Source organism: Prosopis cineraria, unplaced genomic scaffold (genome assembly GCF_029017545.1).
Source record: "Prosopis cineraria cultivar Desert tree isolate PC_DT_omini unplaced genomic scaffold, ASM2901754v1 PC671, whole genome shotgun sequence".
NCBI lineage: Eukaryota > Viridiplantae > Streptophyta > Magnoliopsida > Fabales > Fabaceae > Prosopis > Prosopis cineraria.
Genome location: NW_026555996.1, coordinates 25149 through 44376, shown reverse-complemented (window position 1 = coordinate 44376; position 19228 = coordinate 25149). Strand labels below are relative to the sequence as shown.

At 31.2% G+C, this 19228-nt stretch overlaps 3 protein-coding genes across 6 annotated transcripts; 2 read left to right on the top strand and 1 right to left on the bottom strand.

Moving 5' to 3' along the window:
* Positions 1-1992: 1992 nt before the first annotated feature.
* LOC129297975 (transcription termination factor MTERF2, chloroplastic-like) lies at positions 1993-8908 on the bottom strand. Of its 4 annotated transcripts, none has more exons than XM_054936345.1 (9): positions 7913-8908; positions 7575-7712; positions 7158-7400; positions 6560-6673; positions 5655-5837; positions 4685-4747; positions 4104-4321; positions 3153-3320; positions 1993-2239 (listed from the first exon to the last, which is right to left on the bottom strand). In XM_054936345.1, the coding sequence occupies exons 1-9, from the start codon at positions 8435-8437 to the stop codon at positions 2236-2238; spliced, it is 1656 nt and encodes a 551-aa protein (XP_054792320.1). In that variant the 5' UTR covers positions 8438-8908; the 3' UTR covers positions 1993-2235. The 4 variants fall into 4 exon arrangements, with proteins under 4 accessions (XP_054792320.1, XP_054792319.1, XP_054792317.1 ...); XM_054936344.1 differs by lacking the exon at positions 1993-2239 and adding an exon at positions 2477-2591; XM_054936342.1 differs by lacking the exon at positions 1993-2239 and having other exon boundaries at positions 2927-3320; positions 7913-8904.
* On the top strand, positions 8611-12088 carry LOC129297974 (uncharacterized). Its single transcript, XM_054936341.1, has 2 exons — positions 8611-8808; positions 11471-12088. Exons 1-2 carry the CDS (start codon positions 8611-8613, stop codon positions 12086-12088), a joined length of 816 nt encoding a protein of 271 aa, XP_054792316.1.
* A 4277-nt stretch (positions 12089-16365) lies between these two features.
* LOC129297976 (uncharacterized) lies at positions 16366-17082 on the top strand. Its single transcript, XM_054936346.1, has one exon. It carries the CDS (start codon positions 16366-16368, stop codon positions 17080-17082), a length of 717 nt encoding a protein of 238 aa, XP_054792321.1.
* The last annotated feature ends 2146 nt before the right edge of the window (positions 17083-19228 follow it).

The following is a 19228-nucleotide window of genomic DNA, read 5'->3' as shown; positions in this document are numbered from 1 at the left end:
CAGTTTACTATATTTATGATGGAAGAAATGGGTGATTTACTTCAATTTTATTTTATTTTTTTAATCTATTTTATTCTTAAATTTTCTAACGACCAGATGAACATTAATTCGGGCAAAAATTTGTCTATGCGTTTCATTCTTTAGTTCGTTCGATTGCTTGATCTCGACGACCCGGCTGGGTTCATTTTGCAATTGGAATAAAATGGTTTTCTTAGTTGCTATTAGCTCTTTTGCAATATTCTATCTGATTATTGGTTTTTACTATTTGAACTTGTTTCATCTTTTGATTCTTTGAATGGTATTCCGCAATACTTTTTTTTAACAGCTAATAAACCATAATATTAATGGATGAAAGATAGACAGAAGATATTAATTCCAAAACCATTTTAAAATTAGTATGTTCACTTACATCCCCAATTTTGCACTTGGAATAGTCAAAGAGACATAGCTGGAAAAAAAAAAAACAGAGAGAGATAGTCAATAACAAATAAATACTACTAATACGAAATGATAATTATTGAATAACCCCTTAAGGTCTTGGTTGACATTTTGGTTTTTGTGAAATGGTATTTTGATTGGGGATAAATGAGCAAATTATTCTTTAAATTTTAAGTTCAATAGTACTATAAACTCTGAACTTATTTATTGTTTAAATTGTTCCTGCAACTTTTAAAAATGACATAATCTAATTCTTATCATTAATAAAAATTAATTTTAACTATTAGTTAACTAAAAAATAATATCAAATTACAGAAATATCAAAAAAAATATAATAGAAGATCCCAAAATTAAAGACAATGATCAAAAAAATTAGTCCTTTTCTATAACTTAAAAATGTTCTCTTCTATTCTATCATTTCTAGTCAATTAATTATGAAAATTAACTTTTATTAATGACAAATGCTAGATTACACAATTTTTAAAAGTTGAAAAAGCAATTTAGACAACAAATGAATTCATAATCTACAATGCTACTAGACCCCATGTTTGGGAGAATAATTTATTCATTTATCTTTCTAGATGTTAACTGTGTTCCCATGGTTGACAATATTAAGGAGGCTCAAAAAAGAAAACTAAAACACTTGAATAACAATTTTGTTGCCTCCATCCTGCGAGTGTTATGGCTTAGATGCATGGGCAAAGACGGCTTGGGATGCTGGTATTGGGAGGTTAATTTTGGAATTGGACTCCACTAAAGCTTTAGAAATTACTAGATCAGGAACAAACCCAGCTCATGACGATCACAATGTTATAAGGAATCGGGAAGTTCAACTGGAGTATGTGTCATGCAGAACCAATACAAAATGACAATTTTAACTTGTGTAGAAAGTTTTCAAGGTTAAGTTGTATTTTTACACCTTAAAATATTTTTTGAAGAGCAACCAGCATTCTAATGTTAGAGCAATTTTGTCCTTAAAATAATTAAAACAAAACATTTTTACCCTTTCTATTAAAATTTCAACATTGACCTTAAACATTAAATGTTAGAAAATTTGATGGAAAAGATAAAAATGTTTCATTTTAATAACTTTAAAGATAAAATTATTTCAACAAAAATATTAGAGTGCTGAATGTTTTTTGAAAAATACTTTAAAAGCAAAAATACACTTTTACTCAAATTTTTATTGTAATAGTGCACGTACTAGATTATTTAGCAAAAATGGTTTATTAGCTATGCTCGGCCTTCATGTAGTCTATCAAGTTTCCTCAGTTTCATTAAGAGGGACAATGGTAATGTGTTGAATGTCGTACAAAATGTCAATTTCAACTTGTGTATAAATTCTTTATTGTAGTAATGGATGTATCAGATTATTTAGAAAAAATGGGTTTATTAGCTATAACTGGCCTTCATGAAGTTTCCCAAGTTCCTTCAGCTTTGGCTAGGATTATTAATAGGGACAATGGTAATGGGTTGAATGTCGTATCCACAATGTAGTGGTCTCTGTTCATGGGTTATCAAAAAAAGAATTCACTGTACTTACATTTATGTGTGTACATAATTTGTTATCCTCTAGTGATTAGTGAACTTATTATACAAACCATTAATCTCATCTTCTGAAATGACTCAACTAATCACTCTCAAGTACATCTACCAACTGCATTATTTAAAAGATAAGAATTTCAATTCAACAGGGATTGCGCCCATTGGAAGAAATTATTCTTTCACAATGTAACAAACCAACGTCTAAATCCTCATCGAAAGATGCCGATATTTAATGTATGATTGTTCCTCGATTTACCTTCAATAAAATGATAACTATGAGCAATCAAAATGAATTTCAATTTGATTTTTTTTTTTTTTGGCCAACAGAAACACTCATTGAGACAACGAAAGAACTAAAGAGTTCAAATCAGCAGCTAGAGCAAAACAAAAGCCAAGCAAAGGCAACAACAAACAAGAACAAAACACCAAAAAAAGTCATCCTCGACGCAGGGACGTTTCGATCTAGGAGAGAAACAAGCAGAGATGGCAGCTTGAGAACCCAATCCGGAAAGCACATCCCCATTGTCACTGAACATGCTATCCAATCAACAGCCTTCTTATGATTTCTTGGGAATTTCAATTTGAATTTTATGTATTAAAAAGATCCACTACAAAATTGTTATAAAGTAAAATAATATGAATGAATAAATAAACTGTGGACACACAAGACCAAAACAATAAAACATGTCTATCTTATGGCAATGCATCTTGCAAAAATTGTGCAAGTATTTTACCAGGGTGGCTCACCGTTTTGCAGATTTTTGTAATTTAGTAAAAAAAAAAAAAAGGAGAATATCAATGAAGGACCGTTGAAGAAGTGAAGTTATTGTTACAACAAGCATTACATCTAACTAGTGTCCTTTTAAAAAAATTCAACGGTCCTTCATTGATATTCTCCCAAAAAAATAATCTTCTCCTAACTTTTGAGCTCTCTTTAAACCTATGAAAATAAATATACACTTGGAAACCAAGGGTATATAATATTTACAGCCTAGCAAGACACAAGTCCATGCTGAATTCAAGAATGAGGAGATGGGAGATTCATATATTCAGCAGCAAATTCTTCGTCATTTTTTGCTAGCATATCCTTCAAACTACACTCAATGTTTCTTCCCTTAAGCACCCAAAATCTTGGCTTTATCTTCTTCTCTAAAGAATAGCTAAAATACCTGGGGTATCCCACCACGTCCTTCACTGGCCTCTCCATTGTGTTCACCAGAAATTCTGCTTTGGGTCTCAGAACCTCCTCAATGCTGTATCCAAGCAGAGGAGAAAATGATCGTACCATCAATGCAATGTCTCTTTCAGATAGTCCTAACTTCATCAAGTACACCAACCTGCAAAAATGGCGCTATAAGATCACAGATCAAATCAGAGAGAATTTCCCTTTCCTTTATTGTTTTTAGCATTGATTATCCTAGGGTATGAGGTCGAACAAAACCTCTTGGTTAACGATATTTTCAAAAGCTTAGTTATTGATAGAGTACAATGACATCGTGTAATCCATATAGCCAACCTGTTTAGTGAGGTAAGACTTGTTGTTGCATCCTAGAGAATGGGCATGAAGGTCATTTCCTATCATCAACATTATTTTGTCATTTTATTTGCCATTTCATTTTATGCATCAAACAGGATCTTACAGCCCCATTTTTTTTTTTTTATTTGAACTTCTCATCTTTAAGGATCAGACAAATCAGGTTCTTGCATCTGAGCAAGGCACGCTTATTGGGAATCTTGCCAAAATATTATTTTTGATAACTAAAAGAAACCAGAATCAAGAGTAACAATTGATATAAGGTCAGATTTAAGGCACATTCAAAAGGATTAAGAATGTTTAAAACAGTAAACAGCCACTGCAAAGGGAAGGATGACCAGAGGCACCTAGATTGTTGGCAAAACATTGATTAGTTGAATGTAAACGCAACCATCATATCATACAACAACAAAGACAAGTCTTATCCCACTAGGTGAAATTAGCTAAATCAACCAAGCCTTTAGTAATACTGTTAACTAAGAGGTCTCATTCAACCACAACCATAGTATCATACGAACAGAAATCCAGCAGATAAAGTTTATGTATCAAAAAGTCAACTTGATTCTAGCATGACTCAGAATAATACCTAGGTAGCATGGTTCTGTCTGGATCGGACACAAGAAGTTCTGGATACTTTTTTATGACCCGAGGAAGGTGAACTTCAGAAACACCAATACTATGGAGGAACTCAATCTTTCTCTTGAGAGTCTTGGCAGGGCAAGCAGCAAAGATTTCAGGGCAGCGAACCAGTATTTTCCCAATTGTTTGTCTATCAAACCCCATATTTTCAAAGAACAGAACAACCTATAAACAACAATGAACAAGGAGCTTATTCCACAACTAAATAATAACGACATAGCAATAAGAGTGATACAAACTTCTATACGGCTCAAAAGACAAACTCAAGTATCAGTGATGGCATCAAGAACTTTGCTACTGGCAAAGCAAGAACTCACTACTAAAAGATAAGGCAAGAGAAATTCAACAATCAAGTGCTAAAAAGGTTGCATGGCGTTGAACCAAAGTACTGAACATCGAACTGATTATTGAACCAATCAGGGGATTTGGTTCAAGGGTTAATGGTCGAAATCATAACCAAACTATAATCAAACTAGTCATAAACAAAACATTTATTAACCAAATCAAGACACTGGTTTAACAGTTTACCAGTTCAACTAGGCGGTTTGACCTGGATTTCCATACTATAGTTGAACTAGAAGGAAGCTGAACCTAAGAAAAACACAACACTCAAACTCAGATTATCTAAACATAACGATTGGCAGTTCCAATTCCAACACATCCCCAATTTTTTTCTGGTATATGGAGTAGACCCATAACAGTTAATTAAATAGAGGAGTTGAACTGGTTTAAAGCCAAGAAACTGAGGGATCAAGACATGTTCTTTATTCAGAATGCAGGATGGGTGTTGAATGCCAATTCAGTACATCACCTTAACAGGTAAGACACTAGTTTTAAGGTTGACCAACACATATATGATCAGCTGAAATTATTTTTAAGAGATTCCATAATGAAAACACATTAGTTCATACTTTTCAATGTGGTTTAAAATTTGCTAATATGTCGCCAAGACCCTGAATGTATTGAAGAAGCAAGGAGATCAAAACTGATTATCTGAAACTTTCAACCAAAAACTCTGTATTTCATAATGAACAGGAGGTAAATGATCCTGAGCAAGAACAATAAAGCAAAAAAGTTCTACTCTGAATCGAGTCTTTAAGGAATAGCCGAACAGGTATATCTTCCAAAGAAATAAATTTAGAACAAGAAAAAGATGCTCTTATGAAAGAACTTAATGATATAACGGATACTGATGCTTTCTCATCACTTCTTACCACATAAGGGTTCACATTAGAAACCTAAAATATCTCAGTAGCCTTTTGATGGATATTTAAGTGCATGTGCAAACTAATTTCCACAAGGATACCCAAAAATTAAACACAATGCAGGGCCAAAAAATGTGTACAGTATACTAGAAATTAGAAAATCAGAATTTATATGAACACAAATAAGCATTTCAATGTTACAAAATATGAAAAATGCATAAAGCTATTTTAACTAGCAATGGATGTGGAAGTATGACAAGTAGATGATACATTATGATGAAAACAAGCACTACCTGGAGAAAGTCTTGTGGCTTCTGCAACAGTAGCTGAGGACTTTTAGCAATAACTTGACCTAACTTCTTCTGTTGAACTCCTATCTCACCAAACTGATCAACCATCAGCTTTAGCTTGCTAGATGAACAGCCCAGGATATGGGGCCAGCTTTTGATTGCATGATCAACAAATGCCTTGGGAACCTATGATGAAGCATTCTGTTAATATCCCAGTATTTCCATAAATTATTGCACTTGCCCCTGAATTTGCAATAGTTTTGACCATCACTGTGGCTCATAGAATTCAAAGAATTAATATATAATAAGATCAGAGATTGGTGGATGATTGAACAGTTAATCACTATTTCATTGATTATACAATTGCACTAAGTTGAGAATGAGATGATTATAGAGAATGAAACATCATGGGGCACTAAAAGCTGCTACTAGCAAGTTTTCAGAATTGGTTGCAAATGTTTGTTCTATAAGACCGAATTCATGCATAATTATGAGTCAAAACTAATATTTGATTTTACATTTCAAAATAGCATTACAATGACACTGGTTATTCCCACTCGTTTAAAGCCTCAACTCCACTCATTTACTATATTTTATACAGGTATATGGAGGAGAAACAGCAAAATGTTCCTTGAGTAATAAATAACAGGGCAGCAACACAGGTCTTTTACCTTGATGATACAGAACTCATTAAATATACAACTTCTAGCTTGCTCTTTTTTTTTAATAAGAAATTAAGACCACTAACTCACTTTAGAACCAGTAATTAGGCAAGAAATAACTTTTCTAGCAGAACCACCACCAAAATTGATCTGCTTTCTTTGTTTTAAACGCATCTTATAGTCATGTGTATGACATGACGTAGGCACATAAGCATACAAATTGAGACAAGAAAAGAAAAACCATACCTTCTCCGAATCAAACAAAGAGAGGATTTCCTTATAGTTGTCTTGAATGCTTTTTGATAATATCCATGGATATTTTATCAGCAACTTAACATGATTGTTATTTACACCACCAATCTACAAAATAAACAAGCTAATCAACTCTCAATCACAGATAGGTAATGACATTAAGAATTAGGATTATGTGTAGGTTTAGATTCTCAGTTCAACAGGACACATGCCAGTAAAAAAGAAAAGCATTTTTCATGCACAAGTCATTGCCTTAGCAACTTTAAGCATTATAGAGTGCAGAATTGCAAAGAATGTTGCGTGGGGATGGAATTAATTGATTGTCAGAATGACAAATTTGATTGATTAATTACTTGCATGACAAAGACAAAACATCAAAGTTCCATATAAAGAACAAGCAGGTCCAAATTTAAAGACAATGAAGAAGAAACTGAGAATGCAGCAAGTTCATTTCAGAAAATACACCAGAAAAAAAAATGATAATTCCCAAAAAGTAAAATAAAATAAAAATTCATTTTTAAAAATTATTAAAAATTACCAAGATTTTGAGTATTGCAAACAAACGCAAAAATCCAAAATAAAATTCATATACCTCATTCAAGGCTAGTATTCGACTTTTAAATACTTCAATATTCCACAGCAAAGAGGGAGGAAAAGTCAACAGTATATTTCTCATGAGATCTCTTTGGATTCCAACACTCTCAAGAAATTCCACTAACGGTTTCATGTGAGATTTTACTGATAACAAAAGTAGACGGGGAAATGATTCAATTAAAAAATCAAAAGCAGCATCACTGGAATTCAACATGGTCAAACCTCCACGCCTTGCTTCAACCTACAGCAAGAAACAAAAAAATTTAGCTGAAGTATTTTTAGGAAACAACATATTAAAAAATAACATTTAAACAGAAAATTAATACAGAACAGATAAAACGGGGATTATGAAAATAAATAAGTTTGAAGAGCAAAACACAGCAGAGTATTGTTGAAAGACAAACATGTATTCAACCTTTTCAAAAAAGGACAAAGTCTGCTGCAGATCTTCATCAATAGGAATAGATAACTGCATCATCATATTGCGAACTCTTCTGACCGGGAACTCATAACTTTCACTGCCAGAAAAGAACAGTTCCTTCATACACTTAACCTATAAACAGCAACAATTAGGTCTGACATATTAAAAAATGCTGAATGTACCAACAAGTCAAAATTGATAGTGTTATCAGCTCAATACAAGAAATCAAAGAAACAATAAATTACAGTATTCAGATAATACAAGCAGCCAAGCAAGGTTCGTTGAAGAGACTAAAGTTGAAAACTTTGGTTGACAGACTAAAAGTGGCTTACCTTATGGATGAGTGCTACAAGTGTTTCTCCTGACAGATATCTGGCCACGTTCATAGCTGAAGAGAGGCTCAAACCCAGACTCTCCAAGTATACAACTTTGCCATTATCACCTTTCTTCCTAGCAATGTGAACCACTTTCTCCTGGAACCCGCCAATTTGCGTCTCCCACATTGAAAGTTCGTCCAAATCCCGTACTTCATCAACCAGCATCCTCACATACTTCGGTGAATTAGATGCAATAGAATTAGATTCCTCCTCAGACACCCCGAATTCTCGAAGAAGTTTTGAAACAGCATTCTGGGCTTCTTGCAGTTCCACAGACTCAAAATTGCTGCACGACGAAGCAAGTAGAGGAACAAAACGACGGCTTGACCGAAGCCAAACTCTTTGACACTTATAGAAACAACGGACATTAACAGACCTCACATAGCTAGAAGGGACACCGAAAAAAGAGGGAACAAGAGAGGAGTGTGGAAGAAAAGAACTTGGTGTGAACTTGGAGCAACTTGGACAACATGCTGCCATGGAACGGAACTCGGTTTCAAACTCGTAAAGGAGAATGGGGGATACCCGATGTTTTGTTCATGTAAAAGTACCAACAATTCTAAAATACGTATTAAAAGCTCCCTATATGGCAGAAAAACAAGAGTCGATTCAGCCAACACCGCGAATTTATTTTGAAGAAAGTTCTAGCAGACATGAAGAGTTTCTATAGAAGACACCATCGATTTGAGAGAGAAGCGGCCGTATGGAGGGCCCGGATGGAGAGTGGACGGCGGACGGCGGACGGCTTAGGCGGGTGGTGGATTGTGCGACGGCGATTGCCTGCGAGAGTGAATTCGCGGTTCCGGGAGGAATGGAGGATTAAGCAGGGTTCATCGGACAAAAATAAAAAGGCAAAAAGATTTTTAAAAAAATTAAAAGAAAAAATCTGTATTGGATTTGGGCTTTACATTTGAGTAAGTGACATATAGGTCCTCCAAAATAATCAAGGTCTTCCTGATTTACAAGATGAAACACAAGGTTTGAGGTTCTTGGCTCGCGACATCGCACAATTATAAATCTTGAAAGACAGATTGTAAAGGGTTAAGATGTAAATCTATTCATAGAGAATTCTGCGAGGAATTACTAGCATTCTTAACTTAAATATAGTGCAATTCTTAACTTAAATGTAGTGCAATTTTATCTATAAACTCTCAAAAATGATGCAAAAATTATCAAATCATAACAAAAGCAAAGTGTTTATTAAATACGATTTTTTCCCCTCAAATGAACTTATGGATGCTGCCGTGGCTTTTCTGTTTGCTCAAATTGTTTCCAGAGACATAAAACTTGAGTTTGAGAGGAAAGATAGATCAAAGGAACAAAGAAAATTGCGTTGAACACGACTAGATTTTGATTAAGCAAGCCTTTGACTTAGATGGCTTAATCAATAGCATTGGACATGCTACTCACTAGAGATCGTGAAGACAAATGAAGATGCAACTCTGCTAAGAAACTTGGCTTCTTGTTGATTATCAAGACATAGCTCATCGACATGCTTGAGGGTTTACATCTTCATAACATTTTGGGTAGGGGTGAACATTCAGTCGGTTTGGTTTCACTTTCTATAAAACCAATCAACTGAATTATATAAAAAAATTGAATCGAATCAAAATACATAATTAAATTGAATTATAATAGTTTGATTCAATCAATCTATTTGATTTATGGGCTTTGATTTGGGTCTATAGAGTCTGATTTTCATAAACTCTTCTATCTAATTTTTTTCCTTGATGTTGAAGGCCCAACAAAAAAAAATAACAATCTTATACTATAATTTATGAGAAAATTAATAAGACTCAGTATTATTGCATTAAAAATTAAATTATAGAAATAAAAAAATTAAAACATCACATTAAACAAAAAAACTACTACTACTACTACAAATGGTAGATATTTCTTGTTCATCTAGATAAGAATTTATTATGTATAATTCAATTGATTCAATTTATTTGATTTAAGAATTTTTAGATTGAATTGAACTGATCAATCAAAATTTTTAAAAAAAAATCAAATCGAAATGAAAAATCAAATAGATCAAATTAAATAGAGAAAACTTAATTCAATTCAATTTGATTTTTTATTTCAATTTGATTTTGCTTAACCTTAGTTATGGGAGCTCCAAGGTGTTGTGCTCTTACTTTGAGAGTTATGCATGGGATCTTGATTCTTGAACGCACACAACTATAGCCCCTGAATTTTCAGCATTATGCAATATATCATGTCTTTTTATGAAGGATAGATGAGTTTCTTGAGCATGTTTACATATTGAAGGACCTCATATAAATAAACTTTTAATATAAAATGATCAAATTGTCCTACTGTTTAAAAACAAATAATGTCATCGACCTTGCAAGTAACACGAGAAGATTAGCAAGTAATACCAATGATTTTATGAGTAAAGTTAATAATTTAATAAGTCAATGAATTTAACATATGTTATTGACTTAACAAGTAACACAAGAAATTTAATAAATAATGTTATTGATTTTACAAGGGAATTTAATAATTTAACAAGTCAGATGTAATTAATATAGTTACATAATATACCAGTAATATTATATATTTAATAAGCAATAAAAGGGAATTAATGTATAATATTAGCAATTTTATAAGTAAAGTTAATAATTTCACTGAATCATTAAAAAGGACATTTTGATTATTTTGCTTTATCATTTCATTTCTCTTCACTCCGACGATCTTATAGTATAATTTTATAATTTTTTTGAATCTAATTTGTAAATAAATAATTACTTTGATGCTGAAATTCTTCCTAGAAATTCTCTAATCTTTTTTAACAGGAATAGGAGGGAATGGTCCTAAAAAAAATTCGTTTTTGTGATTGAAAAAGATAGTTTCAAATTCGTTTTCACCCAGAGCCAAGCTAAGCCAATCTAAAATCTTCCAAACAGTCCTAATACTCACTTCAATGAGTTTGATCTTTTATAATAAATTCCCTTTAGCATTTTTATCAAAACAAAAAAATTAAATTTTATTATCTAAAAATTGAATAAATTTTTAATTTTACTCCTGTTAAATATAAATATTTTTAAAATATAATACTTTAATATTTATCTATAAAAAGTAATCTAATTTATAAGGATTTGCCTATAGTTTTGTAAACGTTGAAATCTAGAGGAATTCATTGGCATCAGCGAGCTGACCACATTTATCTATCTAATTTTTTTGTATAACAAAAAAATATTTTGTTGGTTAAAAAAATATATTTTTAATATTTAATAATTTTCTCAATATTTAATAATAATCAAAAGATAAAATAGATATAATAAAATAAAATTATAAAAAACAAATATTCTGGGCATGCAATGATTCTTTCCCATTTTCTTCAAAGGCTACTTAAAGAAGAAGTAGGCTCTCCTCGACTCTCTCACCTGTCACCTTGCTCCCCCGCTCCCTGACGGTGACATTCAAGCAGGTTCCATGGCGACGCCGACCTATTACTCCTAACCTCTCCCTCGCCGGCCCGTTAACCGAGCACTCCGGCAAGACCTCCAGCTCCTCTACCTTTCCCACTCCACCTTCTTCCTCCTCGGCGTCACCGGAAATGTCTACACCGTCACTCTTTCCATCTTCCCTTCCTGTTCATGCCCTAACCCTGTAACCCCTTACAAGCACATTCTCTTCGTCCTCATTCGAGTCCTCCGCGTCTCTTTGGACAACGTCCGCGTCCTCCAGAGCTCTCTCTTCCTTCCTAAGCTCCACTGCCTTCTGCAGCTGCCTACCTCGCCGGACGCCCTCGCCGACGCCGCACTCCGCCAGAGGTTTCACCAGTTGTTCTTCAGTCGAAACCGGCAAAGATGTTCCGATAACGTCGTCGTTGAGGTTGAGAATGGGACTTCGTGTCTGATCTGTTTAGGTGAGATGAAGAAGGAAGATCAGATTCAGAAGCTTGTGGCTTGTGGGACTTGCCAGAATGCGATTCATAAACAGTGCTTTCTGAGGTGGAAAGGAAGCAAAGTGAATAATAGAGTGATTCGTTGTGTGATTTGTAGAGCTCCATGGAATAATAATGAAGATTATGATCAGCATAGGTATCTGAATCTGTCTGCTTATACTCTTCAGAGAAATCATCATCAACATTTAAACTTGTTTGATTTAGATGATCTGACCTGACTTGAATACTTTTTGGTAATTACGAGTTGGGGTTGGGGTTGGGGCTAAGAGAAATCTTTTTAGTTTCCTGTTTGAAAATGACAGAACTTTTGGACTATTTTGTGCAGGTTTTTCATCTTCTTGGTTTTGTAATTTTGTAATGAACCTTCACATGATTTGGGTCTGGGTCTGTGATAATATTGGATTGGATGGTCTAAAGTATTTTGATCTTGTTTATGTTGCTTTCATGTTGCTCTAAATTTTAGCTTTGGAACAACAAGGTATTGAAAATGATCATTAAACTTATCAAAGATATTGGTTCAACATTCAGTTCACTGGTTGGAGATTCATCCTGTTTTTAACACAGAGACTTGTTGTTCTTAGATTTTGATTTGCTGCACAGTTGATCACAGTCACACTCAATCTCAAGACTCAAGACCGTTTGTTGGCAGGAGAAATAATATATTATATGGGAACTAAATAATTTCACCTGCGTATTCACTTATCTTGATTTAATTAGGATGGTTGAGATTTAATTTTTTTTATTTTGATTTATAAAAATTAAGAAAAAAATTAATAAATCTGGTCATCAATTTATAAAAGTTATAAAAAATTAAATATTAATGGATAAAATCTAGGGAAAAATCACAATCAAATATCACTAAGCAGCATTTATTGATCCGCAAGATCAAATAATTATAATATTGTTTTGCAAGATCAAAGAAACTAAATATAATTGGACTTCGATGTAAAAAGATAAAACCACCCTCAGGTGTGTGTGTTCTTTTAACACGATCATTCCAGAAAAAACAAGCATCAATTTTATTTTGACAATAATCAATCTTTTTATTAATAATTTTAGAAAATTAACTTGATGATAGAGAGAAATAAGTATTATGATTTGAAAAATAATTTCTCATTCAAGAACACACAAGCCTCATTTTCATTTTAATAATAATAAATTTCTTCATTAATAAATTCTCATTTAAGAAAAAAAACATATCTCATTTCCATTTTAAAAAAAAAGAGTTATGACAAGTCTCATTTACATTTTAATAATAATGTGTGTGTGTGATTTACATTTTAAAAGAAAAGGAGTTATGATAAGTCTTATTTTTATTTTAATAATAATGTATGTGTGTCATTTATATTTTAATAACAATGTGTGTAGGCGTGTGTCATTTACATTTGTGTGTGTGTGGAAGATAGTTTTATCTTCTCGCAATAAATTATAAAATATTTTAATCTCTCGGTCTTGCATATCAAAATTATTCAATGGTCCTTGGTTATGATTTTTATAAGAATCTATATGCATGCCTATCCATTCAAGCTTTTGACCTCACAAATAAAGGCAAGAAATTTCACAACGAGCCACAAGTTAAATTGACAAATATTTTAATATTAAATTATACTATTCAAAATATATATATGAATAATTAATTTATAAAAGTAATAAAAATTAAAATTAAAATTGATTTTATAATTATTTTAGTTGTTTTATTATTTCAAATTTTAAATTTATTGAAAACGTTGAACTGTTTTTTAATTTTATATAATATAAAAATAGTATACAATAGTTTGGTGTATAATTTAAGAAATGATTGATTTTGATTCTAATGTTATTTTTTAAGGGTAAAAAATTTATGTACTTAGCAATATATTGTACTTTTTTTAATTAAATCAAGATATGTGTATTTTTATTTGGATAAAGCTTGTGTACTTAATCTTATATATATATATATATATAATCAAATCATGATAAGTTGATCTTAATTTTTCAATTAAATTAATAATAAAAATTTATTATAGAATGAATAATATATAAAAGTTTCACATGACTTGATTTAATTAAAAACAATCATATTAAGTACATAAACTTAAATATATAAATTGTTTCCCCTTTATTTTATAACAACCTTTTATTATTAATATTATTAAAACTTTAAAATTCACTAATTTTGATTTGATTTTTGGTTTGCTTGGATTAATGGGTATTTGAATTTAGATTAAATTCATCTCATTTGGATACACAAAATTTTTGAATGTGGATTTGATTCAATCCAAATTCATTTCTAATTTTTTTTTATAATTTCAAATTTCAATCAAACCTCTTGTTCCCTTTGTGTTTTTAGCTATTGAAGGCTCACATGTGTGATTCTTGCTTTTTTTTTTCCCCCTTATTTCTCATTCATATCTCCTACCATTGATAAACCCATTAATTCTAATTTTTTGTTTTTTGTTTAATTTCAGTCCATCTCTCCTTTTCAATTGATTTCTTCTTTGTTGCCCAAGGTATGCTCACATTGGGTAGCCATGACAATAATATTTCTGAAGATTTGAACAGAATTCAAAAGGTTATTTTCTTCCAAATGATTTGGTTTATTTGAAAAATTTTAAACTACTCAGATAAAAGATTTTAAATGTGAATTAAAATTGAAATCTACTAATATAAATGCTAGCTTATAGTAAGTATGTTGGAAATATGTATCTATATTTTCTTTGATAGGATATGTATCTATATTTTCTATTTTTTTTATATCACCCATATTTTATAGGAAAAATGATAATAAAATCCCTTTAAATTATATAAATTGCAATATCATTTCTTGAAATGCCATAATTTTAAGAAACCTTTGTATTAATAAATTTTAAAGTGAAAAGATCATTTCACCTTTAATGAAAATAATAAGTCCCAAATTCAAATCACAATTTGTATTTAAGAAATAATAACTTTTGTTTTATAAATTATAAAATTTGAATAAGAAATCACCACCTGTCAAGCATAGTTTCTATTAGGGAAAAATAATCTTTTAATTTTTCAACTTTTAACTCACTTGTAACTCAGTTCCTTAACTATAATTCGCTACGATTCAGTCCCTCAACTTTTGATTCACCTATAATTTGGTCCTTATTTTTTAATTTTTTTAAAAAAATTTCTTATCAAATAAGAGGGATAAAAAATGCTCATATATTATTTTAAAATACCCTCCTCTTGTTTATTGATGTGAAATATAAGCTAATATGAAAAAAATTAATAAAAGTGCAGAGACTAATTTGTAATTGATTCAAAAGTTGAGGGACTGAGTCATAGGCGAGTCATAATTGAGGGATTTAGTTACAACGAGTCATATTTGAGGGACTGAGTTACAAGTGGATTAAAAGTTGGAGGACTTAAAGATTAATTTTTTCTTTCTATTATTAAAAAATAAGCCCCAATCACAACTTTTGTTTAAAGAATAACAACTTTTGTTTTGTAAATTACAAGAGTTAAACAAAAAATCAGAATTTGTCAAGTGTAATTTTTATTATTGAAAAGCAAGTTTTCAAAATAACAAACTCCATTCATAACTTTTGTTTAAAGAATTACAAATTTTTTATAAAATTGAATAACAAATCACAACTTGTTAAAAATTGTAAAATAATCTTTTCAATTTAAAATTTATTGACAAAAGATCCTCAAAAACTTTAGTGGAATTGTTTTAAGGGATGAAATTGTTATTTATATTTTTTTAGAGAAACTTTATTATTTTTATTTTTATTTTTTATTTTGATATATGGTAGCTATATTTTTAAGAAGTATAATCTTTTTTTAGATTTTTTTTAAATATTTTATGTTGAAGCCAAACACAAACTAACCTGACAGAGTATCCGAGGGTTGGATGGCAGGACAGGATATATCTATATCAAATTAGGGAATGGATTTTCTAAAATTGCGGATCCATAAATTTTACGAAGTGTACCTTTTTTTAAGAAAAGATACAATATTTTATATTTTATAAAAAATAATAAAATAAATACAAATAACAAAAAAACTTTATAAAAATTAATGAATTTCAATTTTAAAGAATTTAAGTCCCAAATTATAATTAATTTTTATGTTATTTCAAAAGTTTAAATTAATATATTATTTATCAAAATTCATAAATTAATTCAAAATATACAGATAAGTTAAATTAAATTTTATGATGTAGAATGTAAATCTTTTGAAATTGATATTGATGAATTTATGTAAATTTTTTTAACATTTTCACTTATTTTAGTATTTTATATAATATAATTTGTTTGAAAAAATAAAATCAATGAAATCCACATATTCTGAAATTCATTTTAAATAAATTTAAATTTAAATTTAATTTATATCCTGTAAAAATTGCATAAAAAATGATTTACAACAGTATAAAATATCACCAGTTTCTCGTCCCAGCGGCAAAGAACGTAGAGAAACAGACATAAATCTTCTCGTCATCACTTTAAAAAAGAGGAGGAAGACTGAAGAAGAAGAACCAGAATAGTAATTCATGGAGTCAATTTATCACAATCCTTTAATCCGTCGCCGTCGTAACTTCAAATTCTCCCTATCAGTCTCCGACGTTCTCCACCAACGACAACATTGCCTCCGCCACTCCCACAACCTCCGGCTCCTCCACCGCTCCGACGCCACCTTCTTCGTCCTCGAACCACCCACCGGAAACGTATACACCGTCGTCCTCTCAACCGTCTCCGGCTGCACCTGCCCTGACCTCTACACGCCATGCAATCACATCCTCTTCGTCATCTTCGGAGTTCTCGGCGTCTCCCTCGCCGACGTCGGCCTCCACATCGGCACTCTCCTCCCCTCCCGCGTTCGCTGTCTCGTGGACCTTCCCACGATGCCGGGGACCGAGGCGGCCGCGGAACTCCGCCTGAGGTTTTACGAGCTGTTAGCAGCACTGAAGCTGAAACGTCATCAGGAACGACGTCGTTCCAATAACAATGTAGAGGTTGAGGATGGAACTTCGTGTCCGATTTGTTTGGAGGAGATGAAGAAAGAAGACAAGTTTATTGTGGCTTGTGCGACTTGCAGAAATCCGATTCATGAAGAGTGCTTGGAGCAATGGACTAGATCAAGCAATAATAATGGAAGTATTAATTCATCATCATCACCTAGTTGTGTTATCTGCAGAGCTCCATGGTGGAATATGAATGAAGATAAAGATGAAGATGTTGCACGTACGATTCTTAATCTGTATGCGTAGGCTAGCTAGTGAGGAAGATAATATCAAATTTAAATTGGAACTTGTTATTATCTAGTGATAGCAATGGACAATTTTTCATATATCAAGAAGATTTGAATTTTCAACTTGACTTGTGTTGTGTATCCCACTCAAGTTTTCCTACATGAGCTGATCCCCCAATTTTGATATATATATATATATATATATATTGATTGACATTGATGAACAAATTACATACATAATATGTCTGTCTGTATCTATCCCACTCAATCTTGACATGGGCCAGCGCTTCCGTAGGTGAAAAAGAAACGTTCTCAAAGGCTATCCGTCCCTATCTGATTTAGACCAAGGAAGCATATGTAATTTACACTGATTTACCTTTATGATTTGTCGTTGAATGCAACCATGATAGAGATGTGTTGATTATTTCAAGGCACCGCTAGCTCATTCAGTTGCAAGTGCAAAACTTGTATGCCTATGGTGAGTAACTCAACTAAAAGGTTCAAGTTTTAGATACATGCCCCCTTCATTTAAAAATATGATGTATTTTTTGAGAGATTGAATATTCAAAATATAAAATATTCTTAATCTTTTGAAGAGTAATTAATGTTTTTTTTAAGTATCTTTATTAAATAAATTATTTTATATTTATTTTAAAGTGTTTATAAGGGTAAATATGAAAAGATAAAATTAATTTAAAAATAAGTACCTAATTTATTGAGAGTGAGATTTGATTAAAAATATTTATATTTTTTGAATGGAAGGAGTATATGATTTAGCTGAACTCAAATGTAATTTTCATATACCAAGTGATTTGATACTTCTAAAATCACAAAAGCTGTGTAGAAGTCCTGAACCAATTTCAATGCTCATTTTACTCATCAAAAGTTCATCATTTCAAATTGTTTACATCTAATTTTTATAATCTAAATTTATAATTTTTTAATGGGTGTTTTTTAAATAAAAAATTGTTTTTTGAAAAACTGATAGTTAAGAGAGTATTTTTATTTTAAAAAATAATAAAAGAAAAAATTATAAATCTAGACAATTCAGAGTAGATTTGAACAGCTTAGAAGTAATTATCTTTCAGTGCTGATCTATATCATAGAAATCCAGAGATGGAAGCCTTTTTGAGATTAATTAATTGGAACAGTGACATGCTTTCTTCCGTCTCTATTGCTTATTTACTTGTTTTGATTTGTTTTTAATTTCTATTTTATCCCTAAATGCTTGTCGAGTTTCAAATTTTTAGATATAATAATGACTTGTTTCTAATAATATCCTTCTAAGAAAATAAAATTTCCATACACAAACATAGTCTTGAGTTTGTTCCATGTATATCTACACACTGGCACACCCGTCCGCGCACATAAGCACACCACTTTCAGAGTGGCATGTTAAGATTTCTCAATCATACAAATGAAGAATTTAATTTGAATCTTATAACAGTCTACCTTGACGTGTATTTTCAAGTGGGCAAAGCTAGGATTTCAAGTGAGTCTGTGTTTTGTAACATTGCTTGCCATACATAACATTTTTGCCACGTGGGTTTTGTTGCATTTCAAGTTCAAGTGAATCAAGTTTTCTTGGTTGAAGTTTTTAACCATAATTAGTTTACATCTAAAATGTATCTCAAGGTTTTAAAAAAAAAATCTTGAATAAACCTACTTATTTTATATCTTATAATTTATAATTTTAGAATGAAAACATACTTGCACACACAATTCATACCCATTTATGCATTTTTTTTTTTTACTCCTATGTGCGCGCGCGCAAATATCATAGTTTAGAACATAAATTTAAATTTAAATTTAAAAAATTGGAAAAAAAAAAAGTGATCAGTTCAATCAGTTGAATAACCAATTTTATTTGGTAAAAAAAAAATTGAATAACCACTTTTATTAGTTTGAGATCAATTTGCGGATCTTCTTGCCTTGGATTTGCTCAGTGCTCTGCGGCATTTTGGGGGAAAAATCTGGATTATTTAGATTTTATGTGAAAAGTTGAGATTTAATATTTTAATTTATATTTATTAAAATAAAAAATCTATAAATTTTTAATAAAATCTAATCACTAATCAGAACAGTTTAAATTTAATATAAAAACAATTTAAATTTAGTATAAATGGTTTGAATTTAATATTAAAAATTTATATAAAAATTAATAT

What these genes read in the sequence shown, in the direction of transcription:
- LOC129297974 (XM_054936341.1), top strand. Translation starts at nt 8,611, where the DNA reads ATGAAGAGTTTCTATAGAAGACACCATCGATTTGAGAGAGAAGCGGCC. An exon ending in CATCGGACAAAAATAAAAAG is followed by an intron (nt 8,809 to 11,470) that starts GCAAAAAGATTT and finishes CAAGACCTCCAG; the next exon opens with CTCCTCTACCTTTCCCACTC.
- LOC129297975 (XM_054936342.1), bottom strand. Translation starts at nt 8,437, where the DNA reads ATGGCAGCATGTTGTCCAAGTTGCTCCAAGTTCACACCAAGTTCTTTT. An exon ending in TTGTAGCACTCATCCATAAG is followed by an intron (nt 7,713 to 7,912) that starts GTAAGCCACTTT and finishes TGCTGTTTATAG; the next exon opens with GTTAAGTGTATGAAGGAACT. An exon ending in GACAGAACCATGCTACCTAG is followed by an intron (nt 3,321 to 4,103) that starts GTATTATTCTGA and finishes CCATTTTTGCAG; the next exon opens with GTTGGTGTACTTGATGAAGT.
- LOC129297976 (XM_054936346.1), top strand. Translation starts at nt 16,366, where the DNA reads ATGGAGTCAATTTATCACAATCCTTTAATCCGTCGCCGTCGTAACTTC.